Source organism: Callospermophilus lateralis, chromosome 5 (genome assembly GCF_048772815.1).
Source record: "Callospermophilus lateralis isolate mCalLat2 chromosome 5, mCalLat2.hap1, whole genome shotgun sequence".
Taxonomy (NCBI): Eukaryota; Metazoa; Chordata; class Mammalia; order Rodentia; family Sciuridae; genus Callospermophilus; species Callospermophilus lateralis.
In genome coordinates, this window is record NC_135309.1 from 105,044,889 (window position 1) to 105,067,612 (window position 22,724).

At 35.5% G+C, this 22,724-nt stretch overlaps 1 protein-coding gene across 2 annotated transcripts in view; it reads left to right on the forward strand.

Moving 5' to 3' along the window:
* The first annotated feature begins 1,168 nt into the window (after positions 1 to 1,168).
* Positions 1,169 to 22,724, forward strand: part of Ap3b1 (adaptor related protein complex 3 subunit beta 1) — a 230,536-nt gene continuing 208,980 nt past the window's right edge. For both annotated transcript variants that reach the window (XM_076857095.1, XM_076857096.1), the window contains exon 1: positions 1,169 to 1,421. In XM_076857095.1, coding sequence (XP_076713210.1) covers positions 1,294 to 1,421 — 128 coding nt within the window. In that variant the 5' untranslated portion in view covers positions 1,169 to 1,293. The remainder of the gene's footprint in view (positions 1,422 to 22,724) is intronic.

Below are 22,724 nucleotides of genomic sequence, written 5' to 3' on the forward strand. Positions count from 1 at the left end.
GACAATTTCTGGCACATGGCAGAAATTCTCTAGAATACGTGTACATCAATGTCCTCATTTTACAGACACAGTAAACAAAGCCTAGCTTTTTTACTCTTAAATGAATTAATATGCAAACCATTTAGAATAGTGCCTGATATAAATTGAGAATTATATAATACATAGTTATCTATCTATCTATCATCATCATCATCATCATCAACAACTGTAGGTAAAATTCTATAAACCTGTCAATATTATTATCCACATAGACAAACAACATATTTAAAGTGTTTTAACAACTGAATTAAAAATGTTCAAAGCTTTGATCAGACTACAGAGCTTTCAGGACGTTCCCTCCTGGTCCACCTACAGTCGCAGGCGCGCACCATTTCCCCAGTAACAGCGTTGCCTTCTGCAGAACTGAGGACCGTGCTCCGTGGCGCCCCTGCGGAAGGCAAAGGAGAAGGGAGGGAGGACTCCGAAATCCACTGGAAGGCTGGGAGCAAGTACACCTGGAAATTTGCTTTCTCAGGTGCGGGCACCCGAAGAAAAGGCTGCTCCCTAGGGGATGTCCCAGAAAGAAAGAAGGAAGGACAGAAGTGCCCCGAGGACAGGAGCTACTCCGGGCGGGAGAGGTGGCTCTGTTAATTTTTGGTAGCTTGAAGCTGCTAAGATGCACCCTTTGAGATCCAAATGGGAAGTAGTCGCGCCAGGATTCTCCTGTCACAGCTTTCACCTGCACGGTCGCTTCTCAACCACCTTCGGGAGGGGGGTCTCCTTAAGGTCTAGCCTAAAGGTTGCGTGGGGCGTGTGTGACAGCAGGCAGCTCTGACTAGAGGGAGAGGCACCAAAAGGAAAAGTAATCGTGATGAGTTCAGGAGAGTTGATCTGGTGTTTCAGGAGAAATCTGAAAGCTATTGGTTTACGGCAGAAATCAAGCAAAGAGCCGTGCAGACTGGGGGATCTCCGTCTCCATTAAAACTCCTACGTAAGGGCCACAAGTCAAGTCTTCTGCAAGCCCACGGCCTGCCAGAGCCAAAACCCGGGTCCCAACCTCTTGGCTATTTCCAAAATACGGAGAAGGAAAATCCAGGCCGGCCCGGAGTGGCCCGCGGTGGGTTCTGGCCAGCTCTCACTCTGGGCATGCGCAGGGGGTGGACCGCCCGGTGGCTCCGGGAGCTGTGACGAGCCCGGAAGCGCCTACGCGCACCCCTCCGCACGAGAACTAGTTTTGTTCCGTGTCCTCGGGACTGGAGCCCTTCGGAGAGAACCCCCGGCAGGACCAACCCGACGCCCGCCAGCACCGCGGCAATGTCCAGCAACAGTTTTGCGTACACTGAGCAGTCCGGAGGAGGGGAAACGGCGGAGCTGGGTCAGGAGGCGACCTCAACCATTTCCCCCTCCGGCGCCTTCGGCCTCTTTAGCAGCGATTTGAAGAAGTGAGGAGAAAGGTTGGGGTACAGGGGCAGGGTGGAGGAACCCAGCGCCCTGGAGGAGCGGGTACCTGGCTCTGGCTCCCTGGAGAGGGCCGGGGTCTCCCGGAGACCGGGTCGGGAATGTTTCCTGTTGGTGGGTGGGCTTGGGTCAGTTGGGGTGGTGGGAGATGTTGGGGCGATTGGGGTGTGTGGGTGTGGGCGTGTCTGCTAGTTTTCAAACTTCAGTGAAAAAAAAAAAGCCCACTAGTTGATGAGTGTGGATCACACCCCCAGAACCGCTGAGTTGGTTTCCGCAGGGTCATGGAAGTCTGAATTTTGAACTTCTACTTAATGTCTGTGGGATCTGACATTGAGAGAGTCGCTTATTTAGGGTGAAGAGAGTGGAGGACTGAGAGAGGGAGTGGGAGTATTGCTTATGAGAAAGTATTCCGTGACTCTGGAATGTAAGGGGCAAAGAGGTGATTTTAAGCTCTTTTATCAATGTGCAAACTGATTAAGACACCACTATCTTTTGCACCACAGATGAAAAAACTCTGTTTCAAAACAAAATAAGATTGTGAGTAGAGGATGTTTAAAAGGACTGTTATGGTGAACACATCCTAAAATAAAAAAATGTGAATTTACAAACACTACACAATGTACACTTGGTTCTGTAGAAACCTGACTAAGTTCATTTTAAGTAGGACCCAGGAGTGAACCTCCCCTCCCCTAAATTTGTTTAGATCTTTTTGTAATCACTTATACATTTTTTCTTATTTTTAATCTTCAGTACTAAACAATATGGTCACATAGTAGGTTGTCACTGGAATGCTAAATGAAGGTAAAGTAGCTGTGTTGGTAGCTTTGCAGGCGTCAGAAGGGTATGATTAAAATTTAACTTAAATTTTAACTAAAGATTAGATACAGGGGCTGGGGATATAGCTCAATTGGTAGAGTGCTTGTCTAGCATGCACAAGGCCCTGGGTTTAATCCCCAGCATCACACACACACACACACACACACACACACACACACAAAATGTACTCTGGGAAGTGTTGGCAGTTGAAATTGGGATTAAATTTTGACTGCATTAAGATGGCTGAAATCTTATTATATAAAGTATATAAAATTCAGTCATTTTTTTAGTTTTTCATTATTCTCAGGCTGGAAAATAACTCCTTTCATTTTTCATTCTGTGCAGTTAGATGTTTAGCAATTAATATAACAAGGAGCTTATTGTAAGTGTACATTTCTACTAACAAAATGTTTCAACTGCTAAATTAACCTGTCAATCTGCATTGGTCTATTTTGCATGTGATTTGCTTATAATTAGTTTAGTTTTATGGTTTGTCAACATCTCAGAAGTTTTTCTTTTAGATTTTGTCAGATTTGGGCCTGATTTGAAAAGAATGCATGGCTTTGACCAGTGCTGATGAGATTGGATTTGAAATAAAAAGAGCTGACATTGAGTGTTTGTTGTACACACCTCTGAACATTTATTATCATAGTCAATCTTCTTTTTTTCTTTTGTGGTGCTGGAGATTGAACCCAGGGACTCACATATGCATGTGTTCTACAACTGAACTACATCCCAGCTCTTCAGTCTTTTTAACAACCTTGTGGGCGGTTACCAGATACTTCTCTGATTCTACTTTACAAATGAGGAAATTGGAGCTCAATGGTTAATTTGTCCAAGATCACAGAGTTCCCTGAATTTGAACCCAGACATTCTAATCTAAGCCTATTCTCTCAAGTGCTTGGATGTGCTAACTACATGAACTTTATGGTGCTTTTATTAGGGAATACAAATTTACTGATGGTGGAATGTGATGGATATTACTAGCCAAAGTACATGTATGAAGACATGAATTGGTGTGAACATACTTTGTATACAACCAGAAATATGCTCTATATGTATAATATGAATTGTAATGCATTCCACTGTCATATCAATAAAAAAATTAATAAAAAAGTTTAAAATTTACAATAGCTGTATAACCTTAATCTTCCAGGAATTAGAAACATTTTGGCCATTGAGCTGCAATCTAATGGAGTTATACAAGAAACAAGGAGACTCCTGTTCTGGAAGTGATCACTTTGTCTCTCTTGAACTTACATGATCCTCATTTGTAAAATTAATGATACTACTTCACATTCAAAAATCAAATGACAAAATTTATGTAAGCAAAACTGTGTTATGTGCTCTAGTTTTTAATGTATTATTTTGAAGCAGTTTCAAGTTTTTAAAAAAGTTGCAATTATAGTATAGAAAACTACTCTTCATGAAGAGTCAACAAATTTTAAAAATTTGCTACACTTCTGTTTCTCTCTTCCTTCCTCTCTTTTTCCCTGCACATGCCAACAAACATATACATTCTTATTTTCTTCTGAATCATTGCAGAATTGTAGTTCATGTTGCTTTACCCTTAGAACTTTACAGCGCTTTTTTTTTTTAAAGAGAGAGTGAGAGAGGGAGAGAGAGAGAGAGAATTTTTCATATTTATTTTTTAGTTATCAGCGGACACAACATCTTTGTTTATATGTGGTGCTGAGGATCGAACCCGGGCCGCATGCATGCCAGGCGAGCGCGCTACCGCTTCAGCCACATCCCCAGCCCCCAGTATTTTTTTTTTTTTTTTTTTAAAGAGAGAGGAGAGAGAGGGGGGAGAGAGAGAGAGAGAGAGAGAGAGAGAGAGAGAGAGAGAGAGAATTTTTTAATATTTATTTTTATTTTTTTTTTTAGTTTTTGGCGGACACAACATCTTTGTATGTGGTGCTGAGGATCGAACCTGGGCCGCACGCATGCCAGCTAGCGTGCTACCGCTTGAGCCACATCCCCAGCCCCCAGTTCGTATTTTTTTAAGAATAAAAATATTCTCACATACCCTTGGCACTAATATATTCAGGAAATTTAACATCAGTACAAACTATAATATGTAATCCAATTTTGTCATTTGTTCCAACAAAGTCTTTATTTTTTTTGTATTTTTTCCATTAGTATAGAATCCAGTCCAGAATTATATCTCATTAGTTGTCAAGATCTTAATCTCCCTTAGTATGGACTATTTCCTTAGCCTTTCTTTGCCTCTCATGATCTTGATATGTTAAAGAATACAAGCTATTATTTTATAGCATGTGAGTCAATTTGGGTTTGCTGGTGCTTCCTCACATTTAGATTTAAGTTGTATGTCTCTAGTTGAAATTCTACCACAGGTGGTTTCAAACTATTGTAGCTGCCCAGGACACCTATCTTCCTGCTGTTAATTTTCCCAGTCAAGGACACATCCATTTTTTCTATTACTATTTTTTCATTCATTTCATTTTTTCATTACTATTTTTTTCCCCAAGTTTCTTTGTGGGAAGATATTTTGAGACCATACAGATATCTTGCTTCTTATTAAATTCTTCACTGCTGTGTTCAGCTACCATTGATGAATCTCTTGAACAAGTCTTTTCCACAGTGGCTGTAAAATGTAGATGTTCCCAATCCAGAACTCCCTCTATTGTTGTGCTCTTTGGCTTAATTGTTCTTTCACTAACTATTTCAACAATGCCTGGTCACTTCCTAGTCACAGTATTAATGATTTTGTGTGTTTGTGTGTGTGTGTGTGTGTGTGTGTGTGTGTGTACCTAGAATTAAACCTGGGGTGCTTAACCACTGAGCCACATCCACAGCTCTTTTTAAAGTTTTTCATTTTCAGATAGGGTCTTGCCAAGTTGCTTAGGGCCTTGCTGAGTTGCTGAGGCTGGCTTTGAACTTGCATTCCTCCTGTCTTAGCCTCCCGAGATGCTTGGGATTACAGGCATGTGCTACTACATCTGGCTAATTTATTTTCTGAATATAATTTTATTTATCAGTGTTATTTATCTTCTCTACCTTTAAAAAAAACCTAGAATTAGGAGAATTAGAAGATTTTATGAAAACAGATCTCATACATCATTTATTGTTTAATTAACTCCATGTATTAGATTATTGGCTTACTTCCTCATTTTAAATGTGTTAGTTTATTGGCTTGAGATTTTATAATTTCTTCAATTTAAATGTGATGAACTTACTTTTCATATTCCTTTCTTTCTAGAATGTTCTAAACTTTTATTTCTTTTAGTTTTTCCCAAGTTATTTTCCTTCTCTATCATAAAAGAAGAACCTCTTTTATCTTAACCCATTTGGGAGTATGTGTATAATTTAAAAAGATAGTTTTAATTTTTTCTGGAATTAAACATTTAATTAGGAAATAATTTCTGGAAAGAAACAGATGAGTCTAATCAGTTTTCTTAGCAATAATATTACTGAATTTCTCTTTTTAACTCATTAAAAAATTTTTTTTATTTATAAATGGACACAATACCTTTATTTTATTTATTTAGTTTTATGTGGTGCTGAGAATTGAACCCAGTGCCTCATATGTGCCAGGAACTGAGCCACAATTGCAGCCCTATTTAACTCATTTTAAAAGCTTAAGCCATTTTTTAATTTTTTTTGATGAACGTAATAATTGTAAATACTTATGGAATACAGTCTGACGTTTCAACACATGTACTGATCAGGTCATTTAATTACCATTTCCATCTCCTTATCATTTTTTTATGTTTGAGTCATCAAGCTTCTCTCTTCTAGTTCTTCATAAAGTATATAATAGTTTATTGTGAACTATAATCAACTCACCATGCTGGGGAACACTAAGAACTTAACTCCCTCTTACCTGTGTTTTGGTAATCATTATCCAACTTTCCGCTGCCTGCTCAATTCAACAAGAAGACACAATGATTATAAATATGTAACGCACCTAATGCCAGTGTGTCCAGTTTTGTAAATCTTGTGATAAATATTTTTTTTTCCAAAAATATTTTTAGTTGTAGATAGACATAATAACTTTATTTTATTTATTTATTTTTATGTAGTGCTGAGGATCAAACCCAATGCTTCACACATGTGAGGCAAGTGCCCTACCACTGAGCCACAACCCCAGGCCTTGTGATAAATGTTTTGAGAATATCTTGTTGTAGTAGAGTATTGGACCTGGGATCAGAAGATCTAGATTTAAGGTAATGTTTTCCACTTATAGTAATGTTTCCTTGTTCAGTTTGCTTAATTTCCTCAGTCTGTTTTTTTTTTTTTTTTTAAATTTCTAGAAAGGGTCTGATAATACTTGCCTACTTGGAGAGGATTTCTAAACTAGAATATTTTTAACTAACTCTATGGGAAAGTCGAGGAAATTTCACTGAGGGGATAATATTTTAGATACTAAAGCTAAGAAGACTTTTCCACATGGAGGAAAATGATGTTGAAACTAGGAGAGTTGCAAAAGAAAGTGCAAGTTCAAATGAAATAGAGATTTAGAGCTTGATATTTAGGATAGCAGGTAAGAATTAAAGCATGGGAATGGATTCACTCACCAGGGAGAACTTGCTAGAAGATAAAATAGTCTAGATAAAACCCATGTAACTTGAATGGAAGAACTAGGAAAGAGCCAGTACTCAGTGGGTTAGGAAGTCAAAAGAAGGCATTAAAAAAGATAAAAAAGTAAAAAAGGAGAAGCTAACAGGAAATTTAGGAGGAAATGATCAGTTGTGTTAGGAATTGTAAAAAATGAAGGTAAATAGAATGAAGGCTAAAAGAGGCTCTTGGATCTAACAATAAAAAGATTAGCAAACAGTTACTTAGCAATGCAGTGCTTCTGAAACACCTTATAAAGTAGCATTTTTATTCCATGCTGAAATTGGAGTGGAGTTTTCATTTGTTTTGATATACAGATCTGGTTTAGACACAAAGGGCTGTATGTTTTCCTATAATACATTATATCAGTCTAACATTTTAAAAAAACTTTATTTATTTATTTATTTTTATGCGGGGCTGAGAATCGAACCCAGGGTCTTGTATGTAGGAGGCAAGTACTCTACCACTGAGCCATAACCCCAGCCCCCAGTCTAACATTTTTAAACTGAAATTTAATTTGTTATCAACTTTACAATATCAGCCTTGAAAATTCCTTTATTACCATTAGCCTTTAGTTTCTCAGTGGAGTCCAGTAGAAAGATTACATGTGTGTGTCATTTGTATGCAATTATAGCAACTCTACTACTTTATCTTTCAAGAAGGCATACAGGGGGCTGGGGTTATAGCTCAGTGGCAGAGTGCTTGCCTACCATGTGTGAGGAACTAGGTTCAATCCTAAGCACCACATAAAAATAAATAAAGGTGTTGTGTTCATCTACAACTAAAAAAAAAGATAAGAAAGAAGGCATATAGAAGTGCAGCTAACTGACATTAACCCATTTAGAGGATGTTTTTTGAATATTCTTTATTCACAATAAAATAATTTCAGGTGTCAGTACTTTATTAATAGTAATGCATTATTTTTGACATACTTCAAAGAGTCATTGTGTCTCATTATGAGGTTCTAAACTTTTTGTGTGTGATTCCCCCCCCCATTTTTAATTGATATTTAATTTTAATTAGGACCCATATTGCTATTTTCTCATTTAACATTTCTTTGTTGTTTCAAGTTGTTCAGTTTGCTTTTTCTTTTTATTTATCTTAGTATTTTTCATGGATGCCTTCACCTCATTGAGTTATTCTGTTTTTTTAAGGTTATCTAGTTAATGAAAATTTGCTGAATATTCATGTAGAGAAATATCTCTTTCACATTATCTTTATATTAAATGGTATAACTTATATGAAGGTGACTAGGAAAGTATTTGGTTCATAATTTTGTTTAACCAATATTTTTAGGTCCTCTGACTTCATTCCTTGTTCATATTCCAGCACATTAACTGTCTAGGCCAGTGTTGTTAAAAATTGAAGGCTGGGGTTATAGTTCAGGGGAAGAGCTTGTGTTTAGTATGCACAAGGCCCTGGTTTCAACCCCCAGCATCTCCAAAAGTTAACAAACAAATAACAACAAAAAACGAAACAAGACTGATTCAGTGGCAGTAAACCTGTTTGGTACAGAAGGAAAACCTAGTTTGGTATTCCTGTTGTATGATAATATACTACCATCCTGCAGCTAATTGGATACAGGTCCAGAAGTTATAAGCATGCTATGAAAAAGCACAGGTGCATGAGTTCCTTTTTCTTGTGCTCAGCTATCCAGGGTTGAAGGTATGAAAATACATGCCACCATTGATTTCTGAAGATACTGTTGTATGTATGGTCATCTAAATTTCAAAGATTTAAATCCCTTGAGTTCTAATAACTCCAGTTTTGGTAACTGGTCTGTCTTATTAATTGTTTAGCTCTTTGAAGTTTATGTTTACTAGATCTAGGTCTACACATCCTGTTTGCTTGCTGTATGTTTAACTTGGATCCTACCTTTTTATTTACAGAGGTGTCATTGTATATTAAGCAATTTAATGTTTTCTTGATCTTTTACTAAGTAAATGTCAACATTTGTTCCAAGAAAGCTGCTAACAAAAGAAAAAACGGTATACTGGTATCCATAGTGCATTCTGAAGTAGATGATTTAGGATTGTCATTTCAGTGCTGCAGTAGGATTCCATTTATAAGACTATTCAATCCTTGAAATAGACATCACATTAAATAAAGTTTTACTATTTTTTTGATGAAGTATGCCTGTAAGCAGAGTTCTGTTTTTCAGAATGTTTCATTTTATTTTGCTTTGCTTGCATTTCCTCTTTGAGGAAAGTCAGTTCTTACTTTGCATTTTGTTTAAATATTCAACCAAGAAAATATTCATCCATTGATGTATGATATTTTTAAGATGACTGAAATTTCTGGAGATTTGAAATGCTTAAGTTTCCATCCTTGCAATTAAATTACAAGATGTGAAATACTATGTTATTTTTAAAAATTTAAAATTTGGAGCAACATTACTAGAATTGGTGATTAAAGCAAAAAAGCAGACAGATGGTTTGTTGAAATGTTCTTTTTTACTGCAGTAAAGTTGCAAACTCTCATAGGATGACAAATGTATTATAGTGAAATAATTTGACAGTATTACACTTGTGTATATAAATGAACTACTGATAAAAACAAATTGCCTGCAGTCCAAATTCAAAATTTAAAGTAAAGACACCAAAGTAGAATAATCAGGAAGGAAATAATTTTCCTGTATTTCATATTATGAGTAATGTTGGTTGTGTATTTAGGGAAGACTTTAGCATATCAGCTGGAAAGAGTTCATAGATCTATAAAAAGGAACAATTTATAGTTAGTGTCTGTTCATTTATGGGCTGATTATTTGTATAACTGATAATATCCAATGCCCTAATTGAAGGCTAGTGTCTAATCCTTCAGTCGAGTGAGCTGGCTTGGCAGCTGGACAAGAAACTGAGAATATGGCTGGTTCCACAATCATGGCTTGGCAGAACTATATATGCATCACCTAGCTTTCTTCTTTAATGGCCTTTCTCCAAGTTTCTTAAAACCTAGATTAAGAATATGGTCATGAAGGATGGGGAGGAAGTTAGAATATGAGGGCAGAGAGGTCAGGAGCAGAGAGGAAGTTGGAGCCAGATTATGTATGGCCTTGTAAGGATTTTTTATTTTGCTCTGAGAAGTGAAGCTGTTGGAGAGTTGTAAGCAGAATGGGCATTTAAAATGTGATCAGTAACTATTAATTGCCAATTGTATGCCATATATATTTCAGAAACTTTAAATATTATACAAGTAATTAATTCAACAAATAGAAATGCCTTCTACGTGATAGGTACTGCCTCTTCCCCATCCCCTGCCCTTCCTCCCAATACTGGGGATTGAACCCAGGATCATATGGATGTTAGGCAAGCATTCTACCACTGAACCATTCGTCAGCCCTTTTCATTTTATTTTAAGAGATGGTTTGGCCAAGTTGCCCAGGCTGGTCTGGAACATTCGATTCTTCTACCTCAGCCTCCTGAGTAGCTGGGATTATAGGCATGCACCACTGTGCCAGGTGTAGGCACTGTTCTTGATGGTGGGAACTAACTAGTGGAAAGCTGCTTTCCTGGAGTTTATTTTCCAGTATGATGAAGACAGGCAATAAATAAGTCAATATATGGGCCTTCAATGATAAGAAATGCTGTGGAGAAAAATAATATGCTGGAGATGTGGTGGGGAAGGGGAAGTAAGATAGGCATGGTGGAGGTTGGTTTGGAGTTTGCAATAGTATAGAGAAATACCCTTGAGAGCTTGATAATGGAGATAAGGGAGTGACATGTAAATGTCTGAGGAAGAGTGTCAATTGAGGAGGAATAGCAAGTGCTTAGGCCCTGAGGCAGGAGAATTTCTGACCTGTGTGAAGACCCACAAAGACACCAGTGTGGCTGGAGTAAACAAGAGTGGAATATTGATAGAATATGAGGTCAGAAGAGGTAGTGTAAGGACTTTGATTTTACCCTTAGTGAGAAGGGGTACCATTGGAGAGTTTGAGGAGAGAAGTGATATGACCCAATTTACCTTTTAAAAGGACCACTTAGCCTCCTGAACTAGGAGTAGACTGCAGATCTGAGGCAGGGAGACCAGCAAGGAGACTATTGCCGACTTTTTTTTTTTTTTTTTTTTTTTTTTTTAAGGGAGAAGGGGACCAGGAGGTTGGGCATGTTAAGTTTGACATGGTTTTAGGCATCCAAGTAGAGATTTAAATAGGTAGTAGGATATATGGGTGTGGAGCTTATGGGAAGAGTAAGGGTAGAGATATAAATTTGGAAGTCATTAGGTTGTAGATGGTGGTAAATACTGTGAGATGGGATGAGATACTAAGGGGGTGAATGTAGAAAGACAAATGGTCAAGAGTAGGAAGCTCTGGGGCTTTCCTAGAGTGTTTGGGTCAGATAAGGGTTAGACTGAACATCGTCTACCCTGCATATTAAAAGAATGTGTATATGGCTCTTGTTGGTTAAGTGTTCTATAAATGTCAACTAGGTCATATTAACTGATATTATTCCAGTCTTCAATGTCCTCACTGGTTTTCCATCTCATTATTCTACTGATTTTTAAGAAAAAATAATGAACTCTCCAATTATGCATTGGTCTAGCCTTCCTTTCAATTTTAACAGGTTTGTGTTGTTGTTGTTTTATATTTGCTTCATTTCTAAGGCCTTGTTGTCATGCACATTTAAGAGCATTTTTTTGAGATATGATCCTTAATGTTACATAAGGTCCGTCCTATCCCTATCATATTATTTATTCAAAAGTTTACTTTCTCTGAATAGTCACTAAAGCATTTTTTTATGTTTGCATGGTATATATTTTTCTACACTTACAATTTAAGCCTTTATGTTGAATTTCTTTTAGGGAGCATACAATTGTACCTTGATATTTTTATCCAATCTGAAGATCTCTTTTAATCATGAACATCAGAATTACTTCTATTTAAAGTAATTATTGACATCATTAGATTCAGGTCTTTCATTTTACTACCTGTTTTCTGTTTAGTCCCTGTCTTTTGTATTCTGCTGTTTAATCTTTACCCTTACCCTAACCCTAACCCCATTTGGTCAAATAAGATGATTATTGAGAAGTGAGTTTTGGATTTGTCAAAGTGTAAGACTAGACTCCCTAACCTTGACAAGCATTTTAGGTGCAATGTGGGGCTGAAATCCTGATGAGTGGATTCAAGAGAGAAAGAAAAAAAGGAATTGTAGTTGGTATGTATTCTAGTATAGGGAGCAAAGAAATTGAGCTGTACCTGGAGCTGTACCTGGAAGTCAAATGATTTTTTTTTCAGATGGGAGAAATGAATGAACTGATATAGAGGGAGAAAAATTGATGATGCAATAAAGAGAGAAGAAGAATCACTAGAATAATATCCTCTTTCCTTATAGAATATTTATCAAATACAGATTAGCCATAAAATAACCAGCCATCTCTCTGAGAGGGACTCAGTTAAAATGATACAGATCTTTTCATCTTTTTTTTCCATGTACAATCATAAATTACTTAATGATGGTGATGTGTTTTGAGAAATGTACTTGTGCATAATGTACTTAAATTAAGATGCTATGACATCACTGGGCAATATAATCTTTTAAAAAATTTTTTAAATTAAAAAAAGTTTTTTTTTTTTTTAGTTGTAGATGGACACAATACCTTTATTTTATTTATTTTTATATGATGCCAGGGATTGAACCCAGTGACTTATGCATGCTAGGCAAGCGCTCTACTGCTGAGCCATAACTCCAGCCCTGTGATATAATTTTATGGATGGATCCCTATGATACAGGGTCCATCATCATTGACTAAAATGTCATTCATTACACAGTACATGACTGTATCTATACAGTATCTATAATGTTTTTTTTTTTAAAGCAAAGTTACTTTTGTAGTGTAATATGACATTATAATTTGGTCTTTTCATTTACTAATATATGGCACCTGTTCATTTCTTAAAGTGGTAGTCCTTTTAGAAAAATTGTAATTAAGCTACTATCTTGGGAGAAACACTATAAACTATGAGGAAAGTTAAACAACAGTGGTATTCAAATGAGGTTTTAGCTAAAGGTTTTAAATAATGTATATAATGAACCTTATTAATTATTAACTACATAAATAAAGGGAATTAAAAAAAGAATGAATACTGTTGATGTTAGATGGTAACTAATGAGGACTTTCCACATGTACCCATCTGCACCTGGCAGAGGGAATAACATATACAAAGGTTTGGAGCTGTCCTATTTCAGTACATTAGCCAGTAGCCAAATGTAACTATTGAAATTAAATTTTTAAAATAAAAATTCAGTTTCTCAGACTAGCTACATTTCATGGGTTTATTGTAACTAGCAGTTATTATATTGGATGGCATAAATAAAGAATCTTTCCATTAATGGAACATTCTGTTGGACATTGCTGATTATAGGGAAGGATTTAGGGCTTATTTGGAGAACAGGAAAAAGTTCAGAGCAGTTAGAAGTGAGGGACTGGTAAAAGGTGGCTAAGAGTAATCAGCATCTGTATTATGAATGGCCTTGTATACTATGCTAAGAAATTTGGACTTTGTCATGAAGGTTTGCAGAATAAGGAGCTACCTAAGGATTTCAAGTATGCAGCACCATAGTAATTAATGTTTATGTTTTAGAAATATTTTTCTGGCTGTACCTAGGTTTTTAAGTTGGACAAAAATTTTGAATTAAATTTAAATTTAAAATTAAAAATTTAAAAATTGGACAAAATTGAAGTATGAGGTGATACTATTCTGTGATATTGAAAATATAAGGTATAGCAAGTTTGGTGTGAACAAGGAAAGTATTGTGTTCTGTTTTGGATTTTTTAATTGAATTGATGGTTTGGCATTCATAAAGCAGTCAGATTGATAGATGTGGTACTTAGGAGAGATGCCTGTGCTGGTGGTGCAGATTTGTGAGTCATCATTTGATAGATGACATTGGAATTCATTGAACGAAGAGTATGTGGTTTGTGAGGAGAAGGCCATTGAAAAATTTAGTGAAGTCAACATTGAGGGGAGTGAGAGAATTGGAGTTCCCTTAGATGACTGAGAAGAGAGTGCAGTTTGGGGAAACCATTAAAGTTAATTACACAATTTTTGCATTATATTTAAGATTTGGTGAAGGGCCCGATCTGTTTTTTATATCTGTAGGAGGACAGTGGTAGATAAGTAAAGGTATATCGTGGTTTGTTGAAGCAGTATGTCATGATGGTTAGGCACACTTAGTCTGGAGCTCTCTTCCTGCGTGTGAAAACTTGTCACAGATTTATTAATAGCACATGGACAGCCTACTTTGCCACTATAGGCCCTTGGTTTCCATATCTGTAAATTGGGGATGAGGATGATAATAGTACCCACACTTACTGAATAATGGTGAGGATTAAAAGATTTAACATGTGTAAACAGTTAATAGTGTCTGATACTTAACAGAGTCATTATTATTACCATTGTAAAACTATTAAGGCCAATTGAAGTCTTTTAAAATTTCTTTTACTTTTAGTACAATATATTTTCAGCAATTATGATTTTAGAATCATAGCTAATTTTCACATTAACCATTACTTTATATTTTTAAATTTTATATTATTGTTAAATTTTATGCTTGTTTTTCTGAACCATATTTCACAAGCATTTAAACAGCTAAATTATATAAAATATCTTTTTATGTGATCACATAAAAATAAATGACTTAATAGGAACTAAGTGTATTCTTCTGTGTGGTGATTGAGGATTTGGAAACAGGGATTATAGTACAAGGCAGTAACAAACTGTATCTGTTTTTAACTTTTTAATTTAATTTTCAGCCTTGCTCACAGCTATTCTATTGCTTTGAAGTACTTTATTTTTTATTATTTCATTTTTTCCTACTGAGCATGTTTATTTTGATTTTTTTTTATTCTTTTTACATATACATGATAGTATAGTGTGTTTTGACATACTATACATACATGGAGTATAACTTACTCTAATTAGGATTCCATTCTTGAGGTTGTATATAGTGTGGAATTTCACTGGTCGTGTGTATTCATATATATGAACATAGGAAAGTTATGTCTGATTCATTCTGTTGTCTTTCCTATTCCCGTCCTCCCTCCCTTCCCTTCGTTCTGTTTTGCCTAATCCAGTGAACTTCTCTTCTTTCCTTCTTCCCACCCCCAGTCTATTTTATTTTTTGTGATGGGGATTGAATCCAGGGTCTCACACATGCTATGCAAGCACCCTGCCACTGAAGCCATCTATTCTTGGTGAAGGAGCTCATTTCTCATTTTCCCCAAAAGAACAAGGATTTATATTGCTTTAACAGAAATCAAAAGAGAATTTCTGAAAGGAGTTAAGTGGTCTGCAGTGCCAATTCCTGGTGAGTAATCAAGTAAAAGAAGGTGAGGGGAAGTGTTTATTGGTTTAGTGACAAGGCAATTGTTGGTGACCCTGGTTGTGGTGACAGAAGTAGCAGAGAATGTTAAATTTGGATATAAGATTGTAGTGGATTGATGCATGGGCAAGAAGTGAGTAAAAGAAGACAACTTATCTAAAGAACTTTGGCTTTCAGGAGGAGAAAAGATGGAAATTGTAGGGATAAAGACAGTCTAAGAAATACCACCTCCACCCCATAGATTTAAGTTAAGTTTATATCCTTTTTAAAATAGTTAATTTATTGTTATTGATGCTTTATGATTATGCATAATAGTGGAATTCATTATGCTATATTCATACATGTACATAACAGTTTAATCACTCATTCCCCAATGCCTTCCCTTTCTCTCCCGTCTCCTGATTCACTTGTTTTTCTCTACTGATATCCTTTCTATTACAAAGAAGCTGTTTTTTGAGGGATGGACTATTGATAATGCTTAAATGCTGAGTGGAAGGAGGCAATAAAGAAGGGTGTGGAAAATACAGGAGAAGGTGATTCAGGGCACAACTGAGAAAGGAGGCTTGATAAGTTTATAGTGTACAAATGAGAGAGGAAAATGGTTAGAGCATCTCGTGAAATTGGGAGTGGGAGGTGGCCGGGATAAAAATTTGTGGAGAAGTTTGAAGTAGCTGCTAAGACAATGGGAAGTCCTGCTGACAAAACCATGAAGAATTGTTAGATGATGTTGAGGGCTAGCCTAATTGAGATTGGAGACTACTAATTTATATTATCAGCAGTTTAATCTTTTTTTCTAGGAGTTTTCAGCAGTCCTGCATAGATGTGAAGAAAATGGGCATATGGGATGAATGAAAGAAAAACACTGAAAATAAAAGTACCACCAGGAGTGGTGGTGCATGCCTGTAATTGCCCAGCAACTCAGGATTACAGGGGACTTAGGTTTTGGTTGGTGGGTGTTGTGAATGACAGTTGGGCAAAGAGGTTTGGGATATTGGTAAGAAAGATGTTGAACTAATTGAACATGGTATCTAAGCTGGAGTGGGAAAAAAGTATAGTACTAGGAAATTTATAGAGGAAAAAATAGTTAGGGGATCGGAAATCTGTAGGAAGCCAAAGGACCAGCAGTAGTTGGAGTGATTGAGTAAGAGCTCTAAAAGGATAAGAGACTGACAAAAAAAAAGTTATATGGATTTAGTATTTCAGGATTGAGTCATTTTTGGTATTCACAAGGTTTAGGATATAACTGTGGAAGTGAACAGCTGAAAATTGCCTTTAAGAGAATCAGTAAAGCTGATTAGGCCAAGGAACTTAGAAATCAGGATACTAATTATTTCAATTATTTCTTTTGACATAACCCCTCCATCCATCTTTTGACTTTTTTTTTTTTTTTTTTTTTTTTTTTGTAGTACTGAGGATTGAACCCAGGAGCAGCATGCTACCACTGACCTTACTTATTTGTTTTTATTTTTGAGACAAGGTCTAAGTAAGTTTCTGATGCTGGTCTTGAAACTGCATTCCTTCTGCCTCAGCCTCCCATCTTGCTGGGATTACAGGCATGCACCACCATTCCTAGTGGTACTTTTATTTTCAGTGTTTTTCTGTCATTCCTCCCATTTTCCTCAAGAACTCATAAGTCTACCCAGTCTTAAAACAACATTTTAGTTCTGTTTTCTGTCCTTCTTGTTAAACTTTGGTGGGAGAATCAAGTATAAATTTTGTCTATTCAAATCTACCTTTGTTTCTAGATTTGAACCTCTTTTTCTCCTTCAAACTTGCTACCCCATCCCTATGGTGGTGCTTGGGATTGAAGGTGGGGCCTTATGCATGTTAGATGAGCACTTTATCACTGCCTAAATCCTCACTGAGGTGCACATTCTCAGCCAAATCTCACTCTTTTTTTATATATTTGTTTAGTTAGTAGATGGACACAATTTCTTTATTTTTATTTATTTATTTTATGTGGTGCTAAGTATCAAACCCCGGACCTCATGTGTGCGAGGCAAGCACCCTACCACTGAGCCACAACCCCAGCCCCAAATCTTATTCTGTAAAGATTTCCAGGACTCACTTAACCCAGTCTATGTCAGCTTAATTATTTGCACCAAATATTTTTCTATTCACTAGTGTTATGAATATGATCCCCAGTTATTCAGCCAGAACTGAGTCATATTAGTGCTAACTATCTTTTTATATGGGTGATCTCTTTACCCATCTAATGCCATATCCTATTGCTTTCCTATCCAAATACTCTTAGGTTCATTCTTTATGGCTCCTACTTCAAATTTTATAGGGCTCCATGCATGCATACTTGTATTGTCTCACCTTTTTTTGAGTACTCAATATGATCCAAAGTGTATGACTGCCTAGAAGGTCTCTTACTTTGCAAAATAGAGAAGTTGTCTGAACTCATAGGGGCTATTTCCTCATGTTTTTGTGCCTTTGGAACTCTAGAGCTTTATATTTGTTCTTTGAAAAGAGTCTTATATTCAAGTATCACTTTGCAGAATATATTCATGTACTTTTTCAGTTGAGATTAACAGTGTCAAATGGAATAAGGAGTGCACAGAATTTTGAAGAAGGGAGTTGTCATTGAAAGTTGAAAGCTGCTATAGAAGTTGGACTTTGATATAAGCCTCGACATAAAAAGATTAGGAAAGACTGAAGAATTTTCTTGGTAGGGGAAAAAACAAGGCTGAAAGTACAATATTCTGCAACAATGAATAAACTAGTTTGGATAAAGACAAAGAATTCTTAGGAGCAGTGGAACTTGAAATTCAAGGGGTAGTTGTTAAAGTATGAAGAAAATTGAACTTTAACTTCTGTGCTAAGAATAAGAGTTGATGATTACGAATGATTATTGCAGTGATGTTTTGGAAAGATTCATCAGATATTGAATGGAGGAAAGATTGGAGAAAAGAGACTGGAGATGTATAATCATAAAGAAGAGTGTTAGAAAAGACTATTAAGTAACATGATCATGGTTTATATTTTTGTCTTAAGTGTATATGATGAGGAAGAAAAGTGAACAGCATTAGAAAAGAGGGGTCTGTAGGTCTTAATTTCTCCAGATTTGGGTGAGGGAAGCTGGAGGGTTTCAAGCTTATCTGGAAGAGTATTAGGACTGCTGGTGGAGATGGGAAAGGGCTGAGAGGGTCTTTGGGAAGGTAGGAGTACATTTTGTTTGTGATGTTGGACTATAGTTAAGAGAGCAGGTCTGTAGGTATATATTTGAAAATGAATTGAGATGAGAGAACAATATATAGTCTGTGATAAGTAATTTGACTTTTCATTATAGTTAATAAAATTCTGTCAAAAGTCAGTTCTTGAGATATGTTTGTGGTTATTGAGAAAGTCAGTTTAAATATACTTGGGAATGGAAAACAAAATAACCACATAGCATCTCTAAGTACATTAGTCCAAAATATCATGAGCAATCAGTTTACTAGAGAAGGAATAGAAATGGCTACTGCAGAGTAATTAAAGGAATGCAAACATCTCTCCTATATTCATTTATGAAATAATGATGATAGAGGATAGTTTTTGTTATAATTTTATTTGGCAAAGTAAAAGGTGGGTAACCCCATATTATTAGCTAAAACTTTTGTTGAAATTTTACATACTCTTTGAAATGCAGAAGTCTGGTACATTTGAATATTTGAGCTTACCAAACCTTTGAGGGCAGTAAAAATTATTTTACAGATACTTTTAAGTATACTTAAGATCAAAATAAATGACTATATGTTGTAGAAATGCTAATACTAATTAAAAGTACATAGTAGTTAAAAACACGTAGCTCTTACAGTTTGTTTATCTGACAATGTCAACAATTATAAAATAACGCATTGGGGCTGGGATTGTGGCACAGTATTAGAGCACTTGCCTAGCAGGAGTGAGGCACTGAGTTCTATCTTTAACACCACATTAAAAAAAATAAATAAAAATATTGTGTCCATCTATAACTAAAATATAAACAAAATAATGCATTTTTTTTTTTTTTAAGATCAGTGGATAGCTGAATCTTTGTTTAAAGAGAATATGTGGTTAAGTGCCTGGAAGTCAGAGGTAATTTAAACATTTTTAGAGTTTAAACATTATCAGAGTTCAGTGGAATTAAGTATATTCACATTGTTTTTCATCAAATCTCTAGAAATCTTTTATCTCAAAACATTGCCATGTCACTTTAAAAGCTGAGTTTTTTACTAAATTTTCAAGTGCTTTAGGGATAAGTCTTATCTAAGATAGAGATTGCATGTTGGTGTCCTCAATTCCCTACACAGAAGGCTGATCCAAACTCATCAGATGAAAGACTTACCTTCTGTGAGCTTGGAAAGTTTTTTTTTTTTTAAAGAATTTAAAAATTAATTAGCTTTGAGTTGGCATATCTTATTAACAGTTGTAGAAAACTTATATTTATTCCACTATAGTTTATGAATTTCTTGGAGGAAAATCTAATACTGATACTCAAACTTGATACACAAACTGATTCTTTGGCATGTCTGTGTTTATGCCCATCTGTTCCTGTGGCACCATGCCCATTATTATGGTGGCATGCCAGTAGCAGTGAGGCATGTGAGCCAACAAAGATGAATTGTTTGGATGGAATACATTATTCTGTAATACTAATTAATTTTGAGCTGATGAATCTACATGAGATAATGTTAACCAAATACAGTCAGAATAATGTCAGTGAAAGTAAAATTTATTTTGACTTATGCAGGAGTGTATCACAGATGTTTTAGACTACCATTGAGAATAATTAGAATCAGTGTTTACTATGGTTACAGTTTTCAGTTTTCTTTACATAAAAATTTTAGGTTTAAAAGAAAAAAATATTTTTTTGGGATGGATTGTAGATTGGGAGGAAGTGGATGACACTATAAGTTGTGGGTTTTATATTTCTTATAAGGTATTCACAGTTCTTAAAATATATTTTTGATGTAGTCACCCTTATAGCAAAAGTTGACACCAGAATGGTAATGGGAAGTGTGTTAGATTTCAAAACAAGACTCTTGTTTACTCCATTGCTTTGCTGTTTCCTAGCGCTATGATGGTATACTAAAAGTTGTATTATTTTAGAGTTTGTTAAACATTTTATGGTTTTTCTACTTACATGTTACCCTTATATTTTTCTGTGCCTCAGTTTCATTATCTATCAAATGGGAATAATTATAGCCACACATATTTCATAAAGACTTTTTGTCTCTATAAATAGAAGACAGTAAAAAAATAAGTGTTGTGAGTTCTGGAAAACAATACCCTATTAAATGGCCAAGTAACTTACTTATAAACACAAGATGTGTTAGTGGTAAATATAGAAAGGATATAACTACCATTCCCATATCCTCAGATAACTAAATTGACTATATAGTTATAGTGTGTATTCTTCCAGAAATTTCTTTTTTAAATCGAAGGGTTTTATACCTGTACACACCCACATCACCCACATGCCTCTTAAGTTCTTGTTTTTCCCTTAATTTATCTTGAAAAATTTTTTAATATATTTTTTTATTTTTTAGTTGTAGTTGGGCACAATACCTTTATTTATTTATTTATTTTTATGTGGCACTAAGGACCGAACCCAGGGCCTCACATGTCCTAGGTGAGCACTCTACCACTGAGCCCAAACCCCAGCCCTATCTTGAATTCTTTCCATACTATTGTATGAAACTGTTTCAGTCTTTTAAACAACTGTGTTTTTCCTTTTATTCCTTTTATTTAATTTGTTCCATCTTTGATGGGCATTTGATTAATTTCAGCTTTTGCCAAGTATAAGCAACACCGCGACATAAAGTTTTGCATAATTGTGTGCATTTAGAATCGTAAGTCAAAGGTTATTGCATTTTAAATTATGATAGATATTATTGAATTACCTTCCAGATAGATTACACCAGGTTTCTCCCAGCTAACAGTACTAAAGTTTGTTTTCCTTTACTTTTTACTGATCTTATAAAATCTAATGGTATTTGTCAAACTCATAGGTGTAAACTGCTATTATACTGAGCTCTTATTATTATAAATGTATATAAGTCATATTTTTCATATTTATTGGCTTTTTTTAAAGTGAAATACTTTTTAAAATATCCTTTATTTCCCTATGGATCAGTTTTTGCTGATTAGTAAAGGGCTCTTTGTATTTTAAAGAATTTGCATTTTTATCTTATGAATCCTAAAATAAATCTTTTGACTTCATTTTCTGGCAGTTTTTTGTATGCAAAAACTTAAAAGAATTTCTGTGTTTATATTTGTCAGTTTTTTCTTTTATTGCTTCTAAGACTTCCTGGTCTTTTAGTCTCTTATATAAAGTGGCATTTTTGCTTTATAGTGCTATTAAATAGTGAAAAAGAACTTTTTTTACCTATTCCAAACAGTTTTTCTGTCTCAGCCTGTATCAATTCAACTACATCAGTGACTGTATGAGATTGCCTTTAAAACTTTAAGGGTATGTAGTTACATTACATAAGACCCTCCAAAGTTCCCCAGCCGATGTAGAACCTAGTTCCTGCTGCCTAGTAAGAGATCAAGTAGCTCAATGCATTGATAAAGGGCTTGACAGCTATGGAGACTTGCTGTGATGTATATATACCATGATGGTTTTTAATATATATAATCATGGTATATGTGCATACAGGATGCATGCCTGATTTTTAACCTTTTTCAGGGTCATGAATGCTTTTGAGAATCCAGTGAAAGTTAGAGGTTTTCTGTATCCCTGTAAGGAAAGAGTTTATTTAGTATGCAGCTTGCATTCATTTTTTCTTTCAACTAATATTTATTGTGTACCTATTAGGGACCTGTAAAGAATATATTCTATTTAAGAACATTTATAGGCTGTTTTTAGACTTTCTTTTGAGTCCTCATTCAGAGATTCACGGAGGTCTTTTGTGATCACTCTATTGCCTTTTCTATTTTAATTCTTTTATTTTATTTTATTTTTTTCATCTTTCATACATTTGATTCAAGTGAGTTATGCACTTCCATTTTTACCCCAAATACAAATTGCAGAATCACATCAGTTACACATTCACAGTGTTTACATAATGCCATATTAGTGACTGTTGTATTCTGCTGCCTTTCCTATCCCCTACTATCCCCCCTCCCTATTTTAATTCTTTGTGTATTTCCTCTCTGTTCTTTCTCTTTTCCTTCTTCCCTTCTTCCCTTGTCTTTTTTCCTCTGACATTCCCTTTATCCTCCTCACCCCTGTTCATTCTTAGAATGTAAGTTTCAAGGGATCAGGGACACCAGTCCTCAGAATAGTTCCTGAAACATAGGGGTATTTAGTAAATAAATGTGCTAGGACCAGTGATAATTGCTTTATGATCTCATTGAGTCTTCATAACAAACTAATTGACACCAACTTTTAGTTTAGTTGGCTTTTTTCTATTGTAGTTTGCTTTCTATTTTATTGGATTCTTATCTTTATTTTTCCCTTATCTGCATTGTTAACTCTCTCACTTGCAGGTTCCCTCACTAGGAAATTGTTCTGATGTCCTCCTCTTTGGCCTACTCTGACTACCCTATTTAAAATTGCCTCCTCCTTTTTCTTCTGCATTCTTTCTCCCTCTGTTCTAT